The sequence below is a fragment of the Pelodiscus sinensis genome, chromosome 9 (genome assembly GCF_049634645.1).
Source record: "Pelodiscus sinensis isolate JC-2024 chromosome 9, ASM4963464v1, whole genome shotgun sequence".
Lineage (NCBI taxonomy): Eukaryota > Metazoa > Chordata > Testudines > Trionychidae > Pelodiscus > Pelodiscus sinensis.
The window spans coordinates 32470371-32488657 of record NC_134719.1 but is presented as its reverse complement, the minus strand read 5'-3'; the positions used below and the strand labels follow the sequence as shown (position 1 = coordinate 32488657).

General features: G+C 43.2%; 1 protein-coding gene across 25 annotated transcripts in view; it reads right to left on the bottom strand.

Moving 5' to 3' along the window:
- Positions 1-264: 264 nt before the first annotated feature.
- Positions 265-18287, bottom strand: part of LOC102448694 (leucine rich repeat containing 8 VRAC subunit B) — a 57306-nt gene continuing 39283 nt past the window's right edge. For 11 of the 25 annotated variants that reach the window (XM_075936422.1, XM_075936430.1, XM_075936425.1 and 8 more), the window contains 3 exons: positions 10179-10392; positions 6201-8362; positions 265-3656 (listed from right to left, as the gene is read on the bottom strand). In XM_075936422.1, coding sequence (XP_075792537.1) covers positions 3384-3656; positions 6201-8336 — 2409 coding nt within the window. In that variant the 5' untranslated portion in view covers positions 8337-8362; positions 10179-10392 and the 3' untranslated portion in view covers positions 265-3383. Of the gene's footprint in view, positions 3657-6200; positions 8363-10178; positions 10393-18287 lie in introns of those variants that run through there. The other 14 variants (XM_075936429.1, XM_075936427.1, XM_075936418.1 and 11 more) reach the window with 3 other exon arrangements.

Below are 18287 nucleotides of genomic sequence, written 5' to 3'. Positions count from 1 at the left end.
GTAATGTTGCACTGCATTACCAAAAAGTATCCAGAATTTGATTATACTGCATCCTAAAATCAAATTAAAGGCAGCTGAAGCAGTTTGAGCAAGTTTCTTTAGTGCATTTTCTGATCCCAAACAGAGGCACTCAAAATAATTAAAATAACTGATTTCCCTTAACCAAGGGGATCAAAGATCTAATGATTAAATTTCATGTGTCAAAGATGGGGAGAAATGCTGGTGACGTATATGTAAGTAAGGAAATAAAGAAAATAAAGTGCATAGAATTGTAACGCAAAAAATTTAATATTTTCTTGTCCAAAGTATGAGGTTACAATTAATACAAAATACATAAATTACACAACAGTATTGAAACAAATTGAGAAGCCTTTGTTTTTCAGTATAGGACTGATTTATACAAATAGGGCAGATGTTACCACAGCTTGCTGTGCAGTAGTTATGAAAATGGATTAATATACTGATTCCCTGATGAGCTCTTCATTCTGAACAAATGTTCAGCATTAAGGTGATAATTGAAATAGATATGAGCTCTAGTTATGGTTGTCTCCATCCTCAATTCTTAAATGTTAGGGAGGAGAGTGTCTAAGCCCAGAAAGGAAAACAAAAAAGGCACACTGTGGCATGAGTTAAGGCCAGAGATGCCAGCCTTTAAACTTCCTGGCGTCTGTGGAGATGTAACATAACATTCATATTATTTTACTTTAAGATTTAGGCTTTGAGTTAATTTTGTTTTTTAAAATGGAAAAAAAATTACAAAATGTTAAGACACTTCTCCAATATAGCTGCACATTTTTCTCTTTTAAAAAACAGACTTCACCCATGAAACATTAGTGTTTATGGGTCTAATCCCACAATTCTTAGTTTCCCCAGCTTCTTTTGGAGTTATGCACATTTTAAGAATGCAGGATCAGCCTCTACATTATTTTCCTATTAGTCTAGTTCACTTCTGAAGGACAAACTCTGGATGAAATAAAAGCATAAATAAAGTAAATCAAAGGCATAGTTAAGCATAGTCAGTGTACTAATCATAAAAAAGGAATATACAACTAAAAAGCTGTAAAAATTTTTGTTCTAAATGTATGGTGCAAACAGTTGCCTGTTTAACCTTTTAATCTTTTAAATATCAACACTACTTTTCAGCAAAGGAATGAAATAAAGCTTAAGATTAAACAAACTTTTACCCAAACTAAAACCTATTTGCATAATAATGTTTTTAAAGTATGTTGTATGTCAAAATTCTGCACATCAAATTCTCGCACAGTGATTTTAAAACTGTCCTGACATCTATACAGTAATTAACTCAACTCTATCTATAATAGCACAAGTTATTCCACTGATGTACTTATATTCCATGACGAGCTGTTTGTGAACTATGCAAGTACTCATTGAGCTATCGTGAGACATGAAAATTACAATTTTAACTAAAATTTGAAAAATTAGAAATGAAAGTTACAAAAAAGATACTATTCTAGAAATACTACTTTATGTTTAGATGTGACTGACCAGCTGATGCAAAAAAAACTGTATTCAATACAGCACCTACTAAAAACAAAAGATTGAAAACGATGGAAAAAGAATGAAGTTCCATATGTTTGATTCCCTGAGACAAATGTTTTATTTAGAACAATATTTGGAATGCACATTTGTATGATGAATATTAACCGGTTTGACAGCTAAGGAGACCATTTCCTATTTTTATGTAGGGGATCATAATCTAAGTATGTGATTTTTAAAAAAAATTAAAGCTAAGCCTTAACTCCAAGATACCATTGTAAATGAAAGTAAAGACTGACCAAAAATAAACTAGATATTGTAATCAATCCTCTAATGATTTAATGACAAACTAGGTTTATAATTAATCAACATCAAGAATCTTAAGAAGTCAACATTTTTATGTTTTTGGCACACATCAGCCTGCATTTTACACTTGAATTTTAAACACATTAGAACAATATTCCCTGAACACATGCGAGCAGGGATGGGTGGGTGTATCCACACCATAACAGGAAACACCCAAAGTTCTTAACTGGGATAATAAATTCCAGAAGAGCAGACTTAAAAGAAGATACTGAAATAAAGTGTACAGAAAAAGAATATATAAAATCTGCAACCACTTTATTTTCTTCTTTATTGTCTAGTTTATAATATATTAAATAAAAGAATGGGCAGTAAGATCACAAAGTAGATCACACCTTGTAAACACATACCTCTTAGCAGAAGACAGAAAGTTGATGGTGTTTTTACACTTACTTCTGAACAGGATTTTTTCCCCTCCCCGCTTTTTTTAAGTTGTACCTTTCCCTCTCCATCCGTTACTCTTTGATGAAAATATAGTTGGTTTTTCATTAGTACATTGACACCACAAAGGGGGAGGACATTGAGACAATCAACAATTGGAAGGTTAAGAGGCAAGAGGGGATAAACAGCGTACTAACACCTTGGATCCCCACAACTCTCAGTTGTAAATTGCTGTTATAGTCAAGGAAGGCAAATACTATGGATTTTATCAGTGTATGTTTTCTCAGTTAAGTATACAGGTAAACAAAGCAAGTACCTTTGTACATGAACAGTATATACTTGAATACTTAGGATTCTTCAGACTGATTTTTAAAATTAAGCAAGCTACATCTGAATCCCACCTAGTAGGCAAACAAAATAGTTAATCAGCTCAATTTTTGCTACTTTAAAGACATAAAATATTGAAGTGGGTTCTAAGAGGGTACGTAGAAAACTTATCCAATTGTTTTAATATAAAGAGTAACATGGCATCTTCCAAAATTACAAGTTTAATGTTCAACCCTTTTGTCACACGGAAAAAAATAAAATTGTAAAATTATATTGCAAAATAATTGTCAAAATATACCATGAACCAGTTAATTCTGTTATTTGAAATAGGAGAATCCTAATTTACCACATTACTCCTGATAAGTGAAGAGTATATTTCTGGAAAAAAAGGTGGTAATTTTTGCTCCCAGTATAACAGAATATTAAACCATTTAAAATAATTATTATCAGAAGAAATAAAAATTTCCATGAAAAATACTCTACAGTGAAGCAACCAACTCTTCCATCCCAATACTCATGACTGTAAACATTTACTACTGAAAGCACATCAGCAAGTGAAGCCTAATCACTTACATTTCAGGATATTCACAAATGTGCATGTCTGCTAAGTCTATACTTCTGTTTGCTTGCTTTAAGACAAAAACACAAAAGACTTTTCCTTATAAAAAAAGACTCAGGGCAATATGGGTAGATTTAGATATGAATTGTAAACTATTTGTTATTTCTCTTTCCCTTCTTTTCACCTACACCTATCTTTATGCAGATAGTAAATCAAAGGCCTAAAGAATCTATTGATGAACATACTCTTACATCATTTAGCATTTATCCAAGCATGTCTGCAAGCTCTCTCTCACACAAGGTGGAAGCGTTTTTAACAACCTTTCTTCTACAATTAGACAACTTCGTTTCAGAGACTGACATTTTTCTAGTTCAGCAGGAAGTTCCTCAAGGTAGTTCCCAATAAGCTCAAGCTGAACAAGGTTCGACAGTTGACCGACAGAAGGAGACAAACTCGTCAGGCTGTTATATCCCAAAAGTAAGCACTGCAACTTTTTGCACTGAAATAATCCATCTGGCAGTATCTCAATCTGAAAAGAAGCCAATTAAAATTTGTTAGCCTATATAGAAACTGCATTTTTTTATTATCCATTGCACTTTCAACCCTCAAAATGTGTTTAAATTAAAACTATTTTAGATACAAAGTAAAGAAAGGACAATTTTATGCTATAAAAATTATAGTCAGGAGAAAGTCTACTTTCACTATTTAAACAAAAACAGTCTTGTATATATGGGTATGTCTACACTACAAAGTTAATTCGAACTAACGGACATTAGTTCGAATTAACTTTGATAGGCGCTACACTAGCGCTCCGCTAGTTCGAACTTAATTCGAACTAGCGGAGCGCTTAGTTCGAACTAGGTAAACCTCATTCCACGAGGACTAAGCCTAGTTCGAATTTACTAGTTCGAATTAAGGGGTGTGTAGCCCCTTAATTCGAACTAGTGGGAGGCTAGCCCTCCCCAGCTTTCCCTGGTGGCCACTCTGGCCAACACCAGGGAAACTCTATTGCCCCCCTCCCGGCCCCGGACTCCTTAAAGGGGCATTGGCTGGCTACGATGCCCGTGCCAGGTGCAAGCCTGCCAGCACCCAGCCAGCAGACCTTGCACGGCTCGAGCCAGCCACCTGATGCCCCCCAGCCCTCCACCTCTTCCCGGGACCAGGCTGGCGGCTCCCAGGAGCTTGCCCGGGACCAGGCTGGCGGCTCCCGGGAGCTTGCCCGGGACCGCAAGAGGCGGGCACCCTCCTGGTCTAGTGTAGACATCGTGGACCTCGTCCACGACCTCCGCACTAGGCACAGGAAAGTGGCTGTCTAGGGCAGGAGAGCTGCCAGCCTGGCCACCCAGGAGCAGGTGTGCATGAAAATCAAGGTGGTCCACTAAGACCCCCGACCCTGAGCTTACAATGGCCATACTGGGTCAGACCAAAGGTCCATCTAGTCCAGTAGCCTGTCTGCCGACAGCGGCCAACACTAGGGACCCTGGAGGGGATGGACCGAAGACAGTGACCAAGCCATTTGTCTCGTGCCATCCCTCTCCAGCCTTCCACAAACTTTGGGCAGGGACACCACTCCTACCCCCTGGCTAATAGCACTCCATGGACCCAACCTCCATGACTTGATCTAACTTCTCTTTAAACTCTGTTCTAGTTGTAGCCTTCACAGCCTCCTGCAGCAAGGAGTTCCACAGGTTGACTCTTTGCTTTGTGAAGAACAACTTTCTGTTACTAGTTTGAAGCCTGCTACCCATTCCTTTCCTTTGGTGTCCTCTAGTCCTTCTATTATGGGAACTAATGAAGAACTTTTCTTTATGCACCCTCTCCACCCCACTCATGCTTTTATAGACCTCTATCCTATCCCCCCTCAGCTTAGAAAAGAGGAGACTGAGAAGTCCCAGTCTCTTTAGCCTCTCTTCATATGGGACCTGTTCCAAACCTCTGATCATTTTAGTTGCCCTCCCCTCTCCCACCCTCTCCTTTTCCCAGTCTCCCCGAGTTTTGTTCAATAAAGAGAGATTCTATTTTTGACCACACGTGTCCTTTATTTTGTACATCAGGAAGGGGGGGCTAGGGAAGGGTAAGTGGAAGGAGGTGAGGGAGGAATGGGGTACGAGCCCCGGATGGGGAGGACTGGGCTGGCTCTGTGGGCTGCTCGGGGTGGAAGCTCTCCTGCAGCCCCCCGAGTGCCCCCCCCCTCGGATGGCAGCCTGCAGCAAGTGCAGCCGGTCTGATGGCCGAGTGCTGTGATGTGCCCAGTGTGGGCACTCAGGGCACTCCAAGCCAGGACTGCTTTGCAAGCGAGGCACCCCTGAGAACTGTCTGTCCGGGGTGGGGGTCGGGTCCCTTTAAGCACAGCCCTCGGCTACCCTGAGGAAGCAGCTCCACGCTCTAAATCCTCATCTGATGCCCTGCCGGCACTGCTTCCGGCCATCCTTAACCCTGGTTCAGGGTCCACTCTGTGTGGACATGCTAGTTCGAATTAGCAAAACGCTAATTTGAACTAGTTTTTTAGTCTGGATGCGTTAGTTCGAATGAGCTTAGTTCGAATTAGCGCTGTAGTGTAGACATACCCTATGTCTTTGGTATATGTGACTAAGTGAGAAAAGTTTAATTCTTCACAGAACTTCAGGAAAATCTAAAAATCAAATTGCTATTATGCTCAGATTTTTTTTCCTACTTACCCTCATTAAAAATTATGCTTAATGAATGACATTCCTTTGGAACCTTGCTAAGTACAGTGGGTAATCAGAGGCCTTGTGAACTCTACAAACATTTTAATAATATCTTAACATGGCTGTGAACAATCAAGCTAGATAGGACAATGCTGAAGACAACTGACCAGAAACTATAGACTAGGTCACCTGACACTGAAAATCAGAGTCAACTCCTGATCATTTAGGCGCTACTCTGATCAGTTTCTTTAAAAAAGAAAAAAAAAATCCCCTCTCAATTAATTGGGTTTCACGTCCCTTTTGTTTATAATGCCATAAAAATGGTGAGTGCTAACAGGCCTCAGAATCTTCCAGAAGTTAGTCTGAATTTCTAATGCTTAAAATAAATCAAAAGTTCTACTTACGTGGTTTTTTGTCACAGCAAAGTACTGCAGATTTGTCAAATAACTGATTTCTTCTGGAATAGAAGTTAGTTTGTTATAGCTGAGATCCAAATAGTGTAGTTTTTTACAAAGAAATAGCTGCAGTGGAACATTTTTAATGTTATTGTAATTTAGGTACAATTGTTCTAGGCTTGTTAATGCACCTATTTGCACTGGGACATATGAAATGGTGTTGTGCCACAATTTTAAGCAAGATAGGTTCTTGAGATGTTGAAAGCTCATTATTTCTTCCACTGTTCTGAGATTATTTTCTTTTAAGTCTATTTCATGCAAATTGTTTAGGGTGAAAATAGAATGTGGAATGCGCTCTAAATCACAGGAGATCAACTCTAAGGTTCTCAGGTTTACCAGCTTTTTCAAGTTATTTAGTACTACCAGTTTATTTCCCTCATTATTGATAGATAAGTTTTGCAGTGAAGGCAACAGATCTGTAACCACCTGGGGTATACGGGAAAGGCTGTTCTTTAAGTAAATTGTTCTCAGATTCTTTAAATCCTGAAAACCTTCATTGTACACAGAGTTGTGGAAATCTAGCACAAAACATCCTGTTAAACACAATTCCTTGAGGTTTTTTAGATGAAAGACCCAAAGTGGAATTCTTCCAATTTCACTGGATTTTAGACGCAATGTTTTCAGATTTTCTTCTAGAAAATTTAGTGCTGGGTAATCCACTGTTAACGATGAATGATAAATATTCATTTCTTTAAGATTAACTAGCTGAGTCACTGTTGAAGGAAGCTTGGCTTCAGGAATAAGTTCCAAGCTTAGCACTTCTATTTCAGTCAATTCAAAGACATTGTCAGGAAGACCATTTAACATGAAAAGCTGAAGTTCAATCTTGTCCTGGGAATTTCGTACTAGTTTACTTTTCAGTTTTTCCACTGACCATTGATTGTTAAGATTTATCTGTTTCAGTCTGTTTTCACTCAAATCAGACAGAAATATTGAGAATCGCTGTGAATAAAGAGGATCATACTGATCTGCTAAGTGAAGAATAAATGCAAAGTCATTCTTTACATCAGGGATGTCACTGTAATTGCTTTTCTCCCTTAACTTCTCAAAAGAATATTGCTTAAGTGAACTCCTCAACATCCACCATAAACTGTATGTGCAGGTTAGGCCGTAGAAGGTCACTAAAATAACATAAAATGAAGCTAATACTTTAAAAATTTCTGCTAGTGTATAAACACATTGGTACCTTTTGTAACCTGTAAAGGCTTGAACATCAATTACACAATCAATTTCAAGTGTAATAAAGGTTAAATAATAGCACACATAAATCATTATTATTATAAATACAATTACTTTGATTATAATCTGTTTCATGTATACTTTATATATGACATCCTTCTCTTCAACATGTACTCTGAATCTTTTCACTTTTTCAAAGATAGCTTTAGCTTGTTCCCCTTCTTTTTTGTCCAGAACACTCGAAGAGTTCTCTCTTCCAGTTGTTTCTAAACCGGGCTGGGTATATGGCAGAGATTGCCTACTTGCCTCTGTATCTGTTGAGCTCACAGGTGGTGAAAGCAGTATTTTGGATTTGGATAGAGGCAGACTCTTCACAGACTGCTCAGCAACTGTTTCTGAGAGGGCTCGTGTTGTCCATGGGGAATCAAAACACTTGTGAAGAATGGCTACAAAGTGCTCAAGCCTTGAACTTGTGCTAGGATAGTAGAGCCAAAAGTTACTGCAAGCTGCAAAAATGAAGGTATGCAGAAGCACTAGATATGGGAAAAATTTGGCAAACCAATGAAGCTGTTTCTCATAACACACTGCATCAATGTAGGAATACTGCTGCCGATGAAGATCATTTTGAATTCTTGAAGGGAGAATTATTTGTGTGGCAGAGCTAGAGGATACATTAAGGTTGGCTTTAACCAAATCCCAAGGCACTGCACAATGACTGTCAAATTCTAGTTTACAAGGAAGACAACACAACACTCTGGTTTGAGTGAGCTGGAGTGCCCCGGCTAGTACAGCAACTAGCAGCATAATCATGGTGAGGTAATACCAAAAGACATCCCACCATGGTTTTAATATGTGGTAGGATGACTGAGCATCTGCTAAATATCTGAGTTCTGTTAGTGTAATCATGACTTTCACCTGTAGGTCAGCAGCAACTAGAGAAAAGAAAGAGAAAGATCCTTAGAACAAAAGCTCAAATCTATTTTCTTAATATAACTGAACTATGCAATGCCCAGCAATACCCAAATTGTAGGCCTAGTAACTGCACAAAATTGAATAATGAATTGGTAGAAGTAATTTAGGGCCTGATTTAACCCCCCAACAAAAGTCAATGGGAAACTACCATTTATTTGAATTAAGGATCAGGGCCATTACCTACTCCTGGGGGAATTCTGTATCACTGTGCATGTTCAGAATTCATGTCCCCCTGCAGATTTTTTTTCTCTTCAGCAGAATCTATATTCTGCAGAAGAGGCACTGCAGTTACACCCTTCACCACCTCTCCCCCAGCAGCTGCTGTGGTGTCAAAAGAGAGGACAACCAGCCAGTGGGGCCAGGTGAGGGGGCACAGGATGGATAGAGCAGGGCACATGGGGCTTCTGGAGGGTCACAGACTGGAGGTCAGAGAGTCTAAATCAGCCGTTCCCAACCTTTTCCAGATGGGGACCCATTTTGACAATTCAGGAAGACTTGGTGACCCAAGGCAATTCAAAAACTGGGGGAGGAGGGGAGGCAGAGCCACCTGGGGAGGGGAGGCAGAGCCACCTTTTGAAATGTAATGGTGACCCATAAGTTGGGAAATCCTGGGGGTGGGGGTGGGACATAGACTGGAGTATGAGCTCAGAAGCTAGCAGCGGTATCATTGAGACAAGGGCTACATGAGAGGGGGGGTTGGTGTAGATGTGCCTGATTGAATGGGAGAGACTATGGATCCCCCATGCAGGGCCTAGAAGAGACTCCCCAACAATCCTACCCCTTCTTCTTCCCCGAGAAAACCCCTGTCCCATATTTCTCCCACTCACACCCAACAACCATCCAGATTCAGTTCCAGACTGCTTCCCAGCAATGACTTCTCTCCCCCTTAGCTCCTCCATTACTCCTCAACTTTACCAAGTCTCTGCACTGCTTCTGAGGAGTGCAGGAAATATGGTTCAGTATTGTAGTTTAAATGAATTATTATTAAAAGTTCTGAATTATTATGTCTAGTGAGGAATTTGTCAAAAAAATTTCCTGGTATTTTTTTTCTATCTGTCTTGCTACAAACTTGTTGGCAGGTAATCTGAAATAAAATTACCAAAATAACTGAAACTGGCATGAGCACACTATGTTATTTTGACAAATAAAATATGCAGAATTTTTAAAATATGATGCACAGAACTTTTAATTTTTGATGTACCATTCTCTTAGGAGTAATTAACCTAGACAGGCTAATATAGCCAATTAGTACAGCACAATACGAACATTTTCATCTTAATAACATATCATCAATACTGCCTGACAGATTTCATGATATTAGATAGAATTCTGTTCAACTGAGGAAAAACAACACCCAAAGTGGACTAGAAATATAAATACAATGTTGATGGCTGACACTCTATAACTCACATAACCCCCTTCCCCAACCTCTTTTGCCTTTCCCCAGCAAAAATTTAGGAGCTGAGTTCTGCAGAGAAGTGTATGCTTATCAACACTTGGCTTTATAAGATATGCTACAGAATAGAAAACTAGCAGGCATGGTATTATAATTAAGCATAACTAAGTTAAAAGAAAATATGAATCATGACATATGGTTTGCATTTCTTGCTTATTCCCAATTCATGATATTAATATATAGGATAGGTAGCCCAATTAACGTGAATGAGCAAAGCTCTCAAATTTTATATGTTAATGATAGTAAATAATAGAGTTTATTTTAATTCAGCAAGTGCAAATCAATATTTATTTACACCATACTTAAATGTTCATACTTACTTTACTAGTTAAAGTAAGATACACAACAATCTTCAATCAGGTGGTCTACACCTTTTAAAGTTTCTTGGACATTCCATCTTTGCATTTTTCTTCATTCTGGGTAGAAAAATATCAGGAGTACAGTTGAAGTAGCTGAGACTATTTGCTATATAGAGGAAGCTGGTCAGCCTTCTTACTCCAGCCTTCAGAATTCTTACTCCACTGCAGAAGTAACCTGTGAAAATGTATGCTTTACTTTCTCTAATTCAGCATGTTCTCCATTTTGCAGCTGCAACGATACACTCAAACAATCTGAAGGTCAACCTTTTTTATACTATGCCAAATGCATATGAAAAAACAAACAAAAAAGAAACCACATAAAAGAATCTATCCATGACTAATACTGGGTGGCAATGCTATAGTTGCTTGCTAAATACCTATGTGGAAGAAATCTGCATGATTTCAAGAACCACAAGATATAATATCCATATTAGGGATGTTAGATATTGTGTAGTTGAATAGTTGCATAACCACATAAAATCTTAGTGGTTACATGACCCTGGGGGTGGGGCCAGCAATCAGTGTGCTCTTGACCCCATTCCTAAGGGAGCCCTGGGCTTCTTCCTCTGATAGAGAGGCAGTAGCGTGGGATGGCAGCAGCCCCTGGTCGCAGAGAGATGCTGGTCCATGTCAGGAGCCTTTGTCTACAGGGAGCTCAGACCTCCTGTGGACCAACCTCTATCAGTAAGAGGCCCAGGTTCGCCATGGACAGAGGCTGTTTCGCGGCAGCTTCCCTTGCCTCCCCTCCCTGCACAGCTGTCTCTAATAGAGACAGCAGCATGGGGAGAGGCAGGCAGCACCACGGAGCTGGTGCTGGTTGAACTGGCTTTTAAGCCAGCTCCCACATGCCAGTGTTCCCTCTAAGCTGTCCAGTAGTACAGCTTCTTAGGTGAAGAATCAGCCCTGCCCAGTCAGAGTCTCAGGGATCCATGCACGGAGCTGACTGACTGGGCAGGGTTGATGAATCACGGTGAAACTGTGCTACTACAGAGCTTAGAGGGAATACTGCTGCCTGCCTCCTCCATCTCCCCCTTATTGCCTCTGTAGGAGCCAGCAAGGGGGGGCAGGTGGGTTCACAGGAGCTGATATGCGCTGGAAGAGACACAGGAACTGATATGCATGGGCTTTCAAGAAGGCTTCTCATGCATATCAGCTCCAGCCTGCCCCTCTCACTCTCTACACTGCTCCCTGTCTAACAGAGACAGCAGCGCAGGGGTGGGAGAAGGAGGCAGATCTGGTACTCACAGGGAGCCAGCTTAAAGCCAGCTCCTCACGGACCCTGGTTCCTGCTCCACCTCCCTTGCTGTCTCTGATATCTGATAGAGAGGCAGCAAGGGGTTTGTGTGTGTGTAGTCGACAAATTTAACGGATAAGCCACAGCTTATCCGTTAATTGTGTAGTCTTTAACATCTCTAGATGCTACTTTCCCAAATTAACTGATGTGAGAGCTGAGGAAACTGAATAGAAGGTCTGCCTTTGTCTAGTGATCTGTGGGGGTGTCTCAAATCAAAAGAATTTAAAAGGCACCTTGGGGCAAGATTAAATAGAACTGTTTCCTGGCCCCTCTATAAGACATCAAGGAGATGGAATGAATGGTAAAACCTCTCTTTGCTGAAGCCACTTTTTATGAAATGGGGTGACAGTGGGCTAAGTTACCAGGAACCCTTTAATGAAAAGATGCTGAAGAAGGGTGCAAATAGCTTTTATCCACCCCTAAAAACAGCTAACATATCAGAAAATAAACTCCACCAGATGTGAACAATTGGACAACTTATTTTCCCTTCCATGGTATATGCTTGCAAAAATCCATTCCTAAACAAGCGAGGCTTTGTGCAGGTGCAGGGGTCCGCTAGCACTGAGTTTGCAGCAGAAAGACGGCTGTCAAACTGCTGAATTAAATTCCAACTTAGTATAAAAACAAAACTACATTTTTCCTGCAAGTTTAAATAATACAAAGGCTTAGACCCCAATTAACAAAGTGTTTAATCAGATATTAAGGAGTGCGGTGAATAGTAATGGATTTTTTTCTTTCTTTTAAAGTCAAAATTTTCTGTAGGAAAATTTCAATCTTCTATCAGTAACACCTGAAGAACAACTCTCCAAATGACCCTGGCAAGGCTTTTTCAGTTCCATTTTCTCCTTGCAGGCATAAAGTGAAATTAACAAAAGCCTTCCAGAAAGGCTTCTGAGCCTTCTGACTATCTGCATGTGAGGTTGATGCCATATAAAGCTACTCTATTCAGGAAGGCTGTGTATGTTTTGTGGGGCCCACAAAAGGACTTGCTAGAATTAGAATACAGACACAATTTTCTATGTTTTAATCCAGTTTATAGGCAGCTCACTTACTGCTTGCTTTCAGTTGCAAAAACCTAATTCACAGCTTTCCTGAATACAGGCAGTCCCCGACTTACGCGGATCTGACTTACGTCGGATCCGCACTTACGAACGGGGCTTTTCTCGCCCCGGAGCTCACGGGCGGCGGGTCGCTGCCTGTGTCCTCCGGGGCGAGAAAAGCTTCTCCCGGTCTCCCTGGTCTGCTGGGGGGGTCCAGCAAAGCCACTGGACCCCCTCAGCAGACCAGGGACACCCGAGCAAAGCCGCCGCCTAGGCGGCTTTGCTCGTTTGCCCGGGAGCAAAGCCGCCCAGGCGGCGGGACCCCCGCTGCCTGGGCGGCTTTGCTCCTGTCCCCCTCGTCTGCTGGGGGGGTCCATCAAAGCCGCTGGACCCCCCTAGCAGACCAGGGGGACAGGAGCAAAGCCACCCAGGCAGCGGGGGTCCCGCCGCCTGTGCGGCTTTGCTCCCGGGCAAACGAGCAAAGCCGCCCAGGTGGCGGCTTTGCTCGGGTGTCCCTGGTCTGCTGGGGGGGAGGTCCAGCGGCTTTGCTGGACCCCCCCAGCAGACCAGGGAGACAGGAGCAAAGCCGCACGGGCAGCGGGTCCCTCCGCCTGTGTGGCTTCGCTCGGGTCTCCCTGGTCTGCTGGGGGGGACTCCCTACAGCACTCCAGGGAGACAGGAGCATAGCCGCACGGGCAGTAGGGTCCCTCCGCCTGTGCGGCTTTGCTCGGGTCTCCCTGGTCTCCTGCGGGGGGAGGGGGCGCAGCTAGTGCGCGCCCCCCCCCTCCCAGCAGACCAGGCTTTTGTTGCGGGACACCTCGGGTAGAGCAGCTGGGGTGCTGCCGGGTTGGTCCTGTGGGAACCTACCGGGCAGCGCCCCAGCTGTTCTGTCCCAGGCTCCAGATTCAGCAGCTGTTGAAACTGATCAGGCTGATTCCAGGAAGCTGGGGGCAGAGCAACTCTGCCTCCGGCTTCCTGTAGTCAGCCCCTGGTCAGTTTCAGTGGCAGCAGCTGAATCTGGAGCCAGTTCCGACTTACATACAAATTCAACTTAAGAACAAACCTATAGTCCCTACCTGGTACGTAACCCAGGGACTGCCTATTCCTATAGTCTCTAGCCTAAAATCAGTCCATATGTTACTATTGCATGTTAATAAGCCTTTACATCGGATGTGGGTCAGCAACAGAAAGCTTTGAATAAAATTAACATGATCTTAAAACAAGCTACAAAAAAGTTGCCTTTCAATATATTGCATATTAAAAAGATGTTTATTTATCTCTGCCTCAATGGATTCTGTTCAAACAGAAGAGATTTGCTGCTTATACAAAGCAAAAAGTTTTGCCAGGTAAATAAACAGATAAATTAGATTCAAATGGTGTTTAGCAACCCTTAATTGTATTTCAATTCACTTACTTCATTTCCTCCTTTGGCTCAGAAACTGAGTTCTTTTTCATTGTTTATCATTTTTTTTTTTACTATGCTATTTATTACTATTTAGAGCAGGGCTGGACAAAAGGGCCTCTGTAGGCCAGATCAAGTTGATCAAGCCCGTGGAGGCCCTGCTGCTCCCTCTGCCCCCAGGCCTATTAAAGCCTGGGGGCGGGGGGAAGCACGCAAAATCTCCTCCTGCCCTGCAAGGAGTGTGCAGTGCTTAGAAGTGTCGCACACTCCTAGCAGTGCAGGAGGAGACTTCACGCATTCCTCCTGCCCCCAAGGCCTGATTGGCATGGGGGCAGCAGCAGGGAGCACATGAGGTATCTAGAGGTAACCGCCAGCTATTCAGAACAGCTGACGGTTCTCTCTGGGGGGGAAAAGACTTTGCACGCTCCCCCAGGCCCAGACCAATCAGGGTCTGTGGGTGGGGAAGCATGGAAGTGTCCTGGCCCCGCCCCTTCCCCTGAGGCCCCACCCCTTCTAGAGTGGCCCAAGGCCACTTCAAACATTTCTGTAGTGGCCCCCAGTCACAAATTATTGCCCACCCCTGATTTACAGACTATGGACAATCCAGATCTACTCATAAAAAAAATGGACTGGATGCAAAAAATGTAGAATATAACTTAAGCATACATAATTATGGGGCTACTATAAGGTGGGTGCATAACTGGCTGGATAACCATTCCCAGAGAGTAGTTTTTAATGGTTCACAGTCCCGCTGGAAAGGAGTAACAGGCGGGGTTCCACAGGGTTCTGTTCAATATCTTCATCAACGATTTAGATATCAGCATAGAGCAGTGGTCTCCAACCTTTTTACACCCAAGATCACTTTTTAAATGACAGACCAAGCCAAGATCTACCGCCCTACCCCTTCCTCGAAGCCCCACCCCTTCCTCGAAGCCCCGCCCTCTCTAGTCTCCTGCTCTTCATCACTTGCTATCCCCAATCCTTATACTGCTGCTTATTTTATTTTATTTTTTTATTCTTCTGTAGGAAGAGGTTTTTCCAACATTTGGCCTGTCTACACTGGACCAAATGTCAGAAAAAAAACCCTTCTTTTGGAAGCCACCTTATTCCTTGTGGAAAGAGGAATATAGGGGTGACCAAAAGAGCCTGTTTGCTCTTCCACTAAAAAAGCGGAAGAACAAACGCAACCCTTGATGCAGAAGAGTTCTTCTGGGATATCTCCAGAATCCTGAAAAACTCCTGCAGTCTAGCTGGACCCTTGCTGTGTTGAGACAGGATGTGTAGGCTCTGGAGTGGGAATGAGGGATTTGGGTGTGGGAAGGGGTGAGAGGTGGCAAGCTCTGGGAGGAAATCTGGATGCAGGAGGAGGTGGAGAAGGGGACACTGGCTCGGGGAGGGGGCTCCAGGCTGGGCAGTGTTGGGATACTAAGCAAGCCACAGGCTTGTGGATGTGAGGGTGCAGGAATTTGGGTTGGGGTAGGTGAGGGGCTGAGGGCATGAGGTTCCAGTGTCTGATAGGCTCAGATCTGGGGTCTGGGGAAGGGGGAGTGCAGGAGTGGTTGTGGCCAGATGGGGGCTTGGCCCCAATTGGGGGTTTGTTGGCCAGGCTTCATTTTTAAATAGAATACTATGTTAAACACAAAAAGTTTCTGCATTGTCTTTATTTATGAGAATGGCAGGGAACCTGCCTTGAGTCAGGGGTCACTGACCCATAGAAAAGTCATTTGGGAGCAGGGGACACAGTACTGGGGAGGGTGCTAGTAGGTTCTGGAGCAGGGAACAGGGTGCCAGTGGGGGCAGGGGGCAGGGTGCCAGGACAGGTTTCTGCAGCAGGGGGTCAGGGTGCTGGGGGGGTATAGGTTTCTGCAGAGGGGAGCAGGGGGACAGGTTTCTGTAGTAGGAAACAGGGTGCCAGAAGGAACTGGTTTCTGCAGGGGGGGCAGGGTGCTGGGGGACAAGTTTCTGCAGGGGGGCAGTTTTCTGCAGTGGGGTCGGGGGGCAAGGGAGAAGGAACAGGGGGCCACGAGGGCAGGGAACAAATTTGGGGCAGAGGAGAGGGAACAAGGTTGGGGGCAGGGAGTTCCCTACACCAGCCACGGAGGGGAGCCTCTGACCCGCGCTCCCTCCGGACTGACCTCAGGGCAGCCGGGCTGTAGCGAAGAAAAGTGGCTGCCCGGCCAGCTGGCCGTGGTGTTCAGCCAGGGTGCCACCAAGCTCCATGTGGGCAGGCGCAGAGGGGAAGCCGCCCAATCAGCTGGAGCGCGGTTCAGCCTCATCTGGGATGAACGCCACAGCCAGCAGGCCAGGCAGCTTCTCCTCTGCGCCAGCCCATGTGGAGCATGGTGCACCCTGGCTGAGCGCCATCGCCAGCTGGCCGGGCAGCTGCTTTTCTTCGCCCCAGCCCAGCTGCCCTGCGCTCAGCCCAGGGAGGCTGCGCCTAGCTCCAGTTGTGAAAGCCACAGTCAGCTGGCTGGGGTGCTTCAGCCCTCTCGACCTCTCAGCTCCCACCATTCCTCGCAGCTACTCACCTGTGTTGTTGCTCAGTGAGTAGCTGCTCCTCAAATGAGGAAATCTAATGTAAATGTACTGCGCAGGCGCACAGTTCAGAGAGGGCTCAAGAGCTACTCTTAGAGCCCCTGAGATCTACCAGTAGCTCACGATCTACTAGTTGGTGACCACGGGCATAGAGAGTACACTTATTAAGTTTGCAGATGATACCAAGTTTGGAGGGGTTGTAACTGCTGTGGAGGATAGGGTCATAATTCAAAATGATCTGGACAAATTGGAGAATTGGTCTGAGATAAACTTCATCCTGTTTAATAAGGACAAATGCAAAGTGCTCCATGTAGGAAGGAAAATCAGTTTCACACATACAGAATGAGTAGCAACTATCTAGGAAGGAGTATGGCAGAAAGGGATCAGGGGTTATAGTGGACCACAAGCTGAATAGGAGTCAGCAGTGTGATGCTGTTGCAAAAAAGGCCAACATGATTCTAGGATGCATTAACAGGTGTGTTGTGAGCAAGACATGAGAAGTCTACTCTGTACTGATTAGGCCTCAGTTGGAGTATTGTGTCCAATTGTGGGTGCCACATTTCAAGAAAGATGTGAAGAAATTAGAGAAGGTCTAGAGAAGAGCAACAAGAATGATTAAAGGTCTAGAGAACATGACCTATGAAGGAAGAACGAAAGAACTGGGCTTGTTTAGTTTGGAAAAGAGAAGGTTGAGAAGGGACATGATAGCAGTTTTCAGGTATCTAAAAGGGTGTCACAAGGAGGAGGGAGAAAACTTGTTCTTCCTGGCCTCTGAAGATAAAACAAGAAGTAATGGGCTTAAACAGGGTGGTTAAATACTGGAATAAATTGCCTAGGGAGGTTGTGGAATCTCCATCTCTGGAAATATTTAAGAGAAGGTTAGATAAATGTCTATCAGGGATGGTCTAGACAGTACTGGGTCCTGCCATGAGGGCAGGGGACTGGACTCGATAACCTCGAGGTCCCTTCCAGTCCTAGTATTCCATCATAACAACTGCAAGGAGCACAGAATATAGTTGTTACACCAAATCATGGCAGATCCATGGCTAGCAAATTAGCTAAAAAGCTTTCATTATATTTACAAAATTCCACACCATACTCAGAGTAGTATTTTCAATCAATGTACTACTTAGCAGTGGATCATAAGTACTGTGTTATAGTTTATCCTTTACACTTAAAGTGTGTCTTTCCTGGCAGAATATATACTCAACCTTTTTTCATGGTTGTTCAAGCTTATTCTTCTTGTGCAATGGATCACACTTTCAAATTATTCATCATTCAGTTTAATTCATCCATTTTAAAATTCATCCTAATTTAATACTGTCAAAATACACAAATTACTATAGTTCAGTGTTTCATTAATATACCTATAGGGTAACTATAGGCAGTGCTTAATTTGTAAATTCCAGGGCTAAGAACTGCCAAGCCTAGAGACACAAATTAAGCACTGTCTACAGGAGACTGTTCTATAAAGAAACAGCAAGAAGTGTAAAGTTGCTGTTACATCCTGCACAACTGTTTACTCCATTTCCTGTTTATTCACCCAATCTTTCTTAGAGAGGAACCAGTTCAGAAACCAAGATAGAAAATGCAAGAAGTATACATTGCAGCACCATCAGTATAGTACTTATCTCTGACAAAGGTATCTTCTTGTACTTATAAAGACATGCCCAGACACCAGTGAAATATTACAGATATTGGCTATGTATTTTACAGGGTGTCTCATTCTCTGGCCTTGTCTACATTCTGAATTTGATCTACTGACAAATAATTAGCAAGAACTGTAGCTGAACTGAACT